This window comes from Lolium perenne, chromosome 4 (assembly GCF_019359855.2).
Source record: "Lolium perenne isolate Kyuss_39 chromosome 4, Kyuss_2.0, whole genome shotgun sequence".
Taxonomy (NCBI): domain Eukaryota; kingdom Viridiplantae; phylum Streptophyta; class Magnoliopsida; order Poales; family Poaceae; genus Lolium; species Lolium perenne.
In genome coordinates this window covers 306,396,913-306,400,916 of record NC_067247.2, presented here as the reverse complement: position 1 = coordinate 306,400,916, position 4,004 = coordinate 306,396,913, and the positions used below count along the sequence as shown (strand labels likewise).

Genomic DNA, 4,004 nt, shown 5'->3' with positions numbered 1-4,004 from the left:
TTGGATCCTTCTATCTTCACAACTGTCACGGTGCCCGTTTTCCATGGAACAGGTCTGGGGTCGCCCATAATTTGCCTCAGGCCACACGTCACACAACCAAGCACCGCGGGCAGAGCCATGGTCTCCTCTATTAACTCGTTTGAACAACTCTTCCTCAATCCTCATACTATAATGAACCATGTGTATATGGATGCTGTCAAGAAAATATCATGTGTCCGTGTCCGTGTGGTTATCGTGCAACGCATTCTCTGTGTATTTTCTTAGAAGATATCATACCTTTTCCCTACCCCTTCCTCCAAGAAATAATGCTTACTCCCTGTCCTGTCCTCTCCTCTCCGGCCAGCTCGTAAGAGCAACTCTAACACAGCCCCTATTTATCGGAACCGAAAAAAGCGAGTTCAGTCTTCCGAAAAACAATTTGGTTGCGGATTTAGCGATGGCGCAGAACAGAAACCGAAAGGTGAACCGAACTCGATGAAATCAAACGTAGCGGGAAACCAAATTTTGCGATCGCACTCGATTTCATCGAATGAAGCTCAATTCGTTCATAATTAAACTAGAATTTGTACAATACTAGGCAAAATACATGCATATTGCACGTACATTACGATCTAGGGACCTAAATTAAACTAGAATTAGTCCCCGGAGTGACTATACTGTCACCGGGGAGCTAATGTAGCCGGCGGAGGGTTTTTGCACGCCGGTCTTCCTAGGCGACGACGATCGCCGCCACTTCGACGACCGCCGCCTCGGAGGTGCTCCCGCACGCTAGAGGCGTCCCGGCGGCGTCGTCGTCGTCGTCGCCGTGCGGGGGCAGCGCCGGCAGAGGAGGGCTGCACGCGGCGGCCGCGGGGGCGCCTCCACTTCTCCTTCGGCGCCTCCTCCGCGTGCGCTTGGAGGTACGCCATCATCTCCGCCACTTCCGCCGGCCCTCTTCCACGCGTCGTTGGAGCACCTACGCCTAGCGAGCTCCGGCGACTCCCGTGCCCTCGGCGGACGCCGAGTCCACCTTCCGGCGCCGGATCGGCCACCTCCCCTACCCACGCGTCTAGCACGCGTCATTCCGGACGGAGGGGAGCTGGCCGAAGCGGCGGCGCGGCGTCGGAGCGGCCGGAATCGCTCGTCGGAGCGGGGAACTGACGGCGGCGGCGGGAGACGAGCGGCGGAACTCCCCTCCGCGAACCCTTTTAATAGGAGTCGTGCGGTGGGTTTCTCGGGCCCCCGAACTTTCGATTCGGGCAGGCCCATGTATTCGGGCGCTAATCTGCGCGCGTTTCGGCCCGAACCCGTAAATCCGCCTGAAAAGTTCAGTTTCGGCGGTATTTACGGGCTCTGTTAGAGATACTCTAAGGAGTTCATGGAGGAGTATAAGTTTTTCAGGCCAACAATGGAGGGGCAATTCCATAATATGGAAATGAAACTCGCAGCCCCACGGTTTGACAGGACCCGGCCAATCATGGGGCGACAGCTGGGGGGCACTGCCCTTGGAGGCTATTAACAACCGCGGAGCCCTCCCGCGTTGTGCCAATTAACTAGTCCTAATCGCAGCTTAACAAATAAACTAGTCTTACTCGGCTGCTAATGCCGATCGGGCACGCCATGGCTTCCCCCTATTTAAACCCCCACCCTCCCTTCCTCTCCTCCTCCCCTCCTCCTCGCTCTCTCCCTCTCTGTCCCTGTGTGCCTTCACATTCAGAGCGCTCTTGAAGCCTCGCCTTGCTCCTCGGCTCTGCATCCGCGCCAGTTGCATTGCAGCTCCCCAGCAATCGAGTCGTTAGGTATGCTTGTGTTCTTGCCAAATGTGGCTCCGCCGAACTGCATGTCAGTGATTCACGGGGGAAGGATGATAAAATTGATGAGAAAATTGAAACATGGTTAAAATTGCTGGGAGAATTAATCGAACGACCCGCTGACGATCGATTCTTTCTGCAGCCCTTCTCTCACAGTCGGAATCATGGAGTTCGACGAGCGCTGCCTCATGGTCCAGGAGCCCAAGTTCGACTGCCTCCTCTTCGGTAAGTTCCCCGTTCAAATGCCACTCTCTATTTATTGTATTTATTAGTTGCTGTTTCTTGCTTTTGCCACTCTGGTTTTCCTTGCGAAATGCGAAGGTTCTGATTATGTTTCTCTGCCTTTGGCGAACTGCAGACCTTGACGACACTCTGTACCCGATGAGCTCGGGGATCTCGTCTCACGTGAAGACGAACATTGAACGCTACATGGTCGAGAAGCTGGGCATCGAGGAGAGCAAGATTGAGAACCTCGGCAATCTGCTGTACAAGAACTACGGCACAACGATGGCCGGCCTCAGGGTAAATATGCGAACCCTTGGACGTACTACTGTTCTTCTTTTTTTCAGCTCTTGATATCTGAGTGGAGTACTTAATGCTCTGTTCTTCCCCTGTTTTGATGTCTTCAGGCAATCGGCTACAACTTTGATTACGATGAGTACCACAGGTACAGACACGAGCACACTAAACTCGCTTTCTCATGCCGATTCTTTGTAGTACTCTGCTCTAACATCTTCTTCGTGTGTCACACAGCTTTGTCCATGGAAGGCTGCCCTACGACAACATCAAGCCCGACCCAGTTCTCAAGCACATTCTCAAGAACATGCGCATCCGCAAGCTCGTACGTTCCCGGCCTTCCTGAAATGGAGATGAAAAACCTCGCATGTATGCCTCTCCGAGCTAGTGGCTAACGAGTTGTTGACACGTATGTTTCAGATATTCACCAACGGCGACATGATCCACGCCGTTAGAGCCCTCAAGCGGCTTGGCCTGGAGGACTGCTTCGAGGGGATCATCTGCTTCGAGACCCTGAACCCGCCGTGCCTGCTGCCTTCGTGCGACCAGGCCGCGCCGGAGATCTTCGACATCGCCGGACACTTCGCCAGGTCGGGCAGCGTCGACGAGCTTCCCAGGACCCCCGTCCTGTGCAAACCCAACGTCGACGCCATGGAGGCGGCCCTCAGGATCGCCAACGTCAACCCCTACAAGGCGGTATGTACTGACAGCTTCAGTTAGCACAAGTTGCAGCATTTCGGGTTCGTACTTGACCGTGCGCTGACGAGAACTCATTTACTGGCTACAGATTTTCTTCGAAGACAGCGTGCGCAACATTCAGGCTGGCAAAGTACTCGGTCTCCACACAGTGCTGGTAAGCCTGCAGTTGACGTGCAAACCCTCTTAATTTTTTGTGGCTCATGCGCGCCTTCCACCTTGCAAATGGCTAACTCTCCTGTGCTGCGCAGGTTGGCACGTCGCACCGGGTGAAGGGCGCAGATCACGCGCTGGAGAGCATCCACAACATCAGGGAGGCGCTGCCGGAGCTGTGGGAGGAGGCCGAGAAGACGGAGGACGTCCTCTACACCGATCGCGTCACGATCGAGACCTCGGTGACTGCGTAGACGCCGCTCGCTGCCGGTGCACCGTTATCCTGAGATCCAAAACACAGCCCGATTCAACTCCCAGCCTGCCGGACTGGTGACCTTCATGTGAAATTGAGCACTGGCCGGGACAGCAATTTCCTCCAAGACGAAGGGGAGAGTTCAGAAATTCAGGGAAATGCAGCATGCACATCATGCGTGCTGGGCCGGTCCTAGTATATGTATATGTATCCACTATCCACCAGATCTTTGCTTGTAAATTACTACTAGGAGTATAATATATAATAAAGAGAACGGGGTTTCTTGTATGAGAATTGTTTGTGTTGAGCTGAAGCAATAATGAAGGACTTGGCCAGATGAACATATACTATCTCCTCTTCTGAATAACTGGATATATTGGTGCCCGGAGAAGTAGCTGAATATTTCTGCTGTCTCTCGATCGATGCGTCGGAGTCGCGGCAGCTGTTGAGCAAAAGCTTGGGGATATTCCGCGTGGATGGTAGCTGCAGCATCCGTCGTGATACGCCAAAAGGCTACTTATTTGTGGCTTTGGCTTGCAAGCTTTTGCTACTTGGACATGGAAAGCATCCATGTACACACATAAAGAAAAAGAAGC

At 53.5% G+C, this 4,004-nt stretch overlaps 1 protein-coding gene across 1 annotated transcript; it reads left to right on the top strand.

Annotated features, from left to right (window-relative positions):
* The first annotated feature begins 1,621 nt into the window (after positions 1-1,621).
* LOC127296018 (uncharacterized protein C24B11.05) lies at positions 1,622-3,696 on the top strand. Its single transcript, XM_051326036.2, has 8 exons — positions 1,622-1,778; positions 1,933-2,015; positions 2,149-2,312; positions 2,420-2,457; positions 2,544-2,631; positions 2,727-3,002; positions 3,094-3,159; positions 3,254-3,696. Exons 2-8 carry the CDS (start codon positions 1,955-1,957, stop codon positions 3,407-3,409), a joined length of 849 nt encoding a protein of 282 aa, XP_051181996.1. The 5' UTR covers positions 1,622-1,778; positions 1,933-1,954; the 3' UTR covers positions 3,410-3,696.
* The last annotated feature ends 308 nt before the right edge of the window (positions 3,697-4,004 follow it).

Coding starts and splice junctions, on each gene's coding strand:
- LOC127296018 (XM_051326036.2), top strand. CDS start 1,955: ATGGAGTTCGACGAGCGCTGCCTCATGGTCCAGGAGCCCAAGTTCGAC. Junction 2,313..2,419: donor CAACGATGGCCGGCCTCAGG/GTAAATATGCGA, acceptor TGATGTCTTCAG/GCAATCGGCTACAACTTTGA. Junction 2,632..2,726: donor ACATGCGCATCCGCAAGCTC/GTACGTTCCCGG, acceptor CGTATGTTTCAG/ATATTCACCAACGGCGACAT.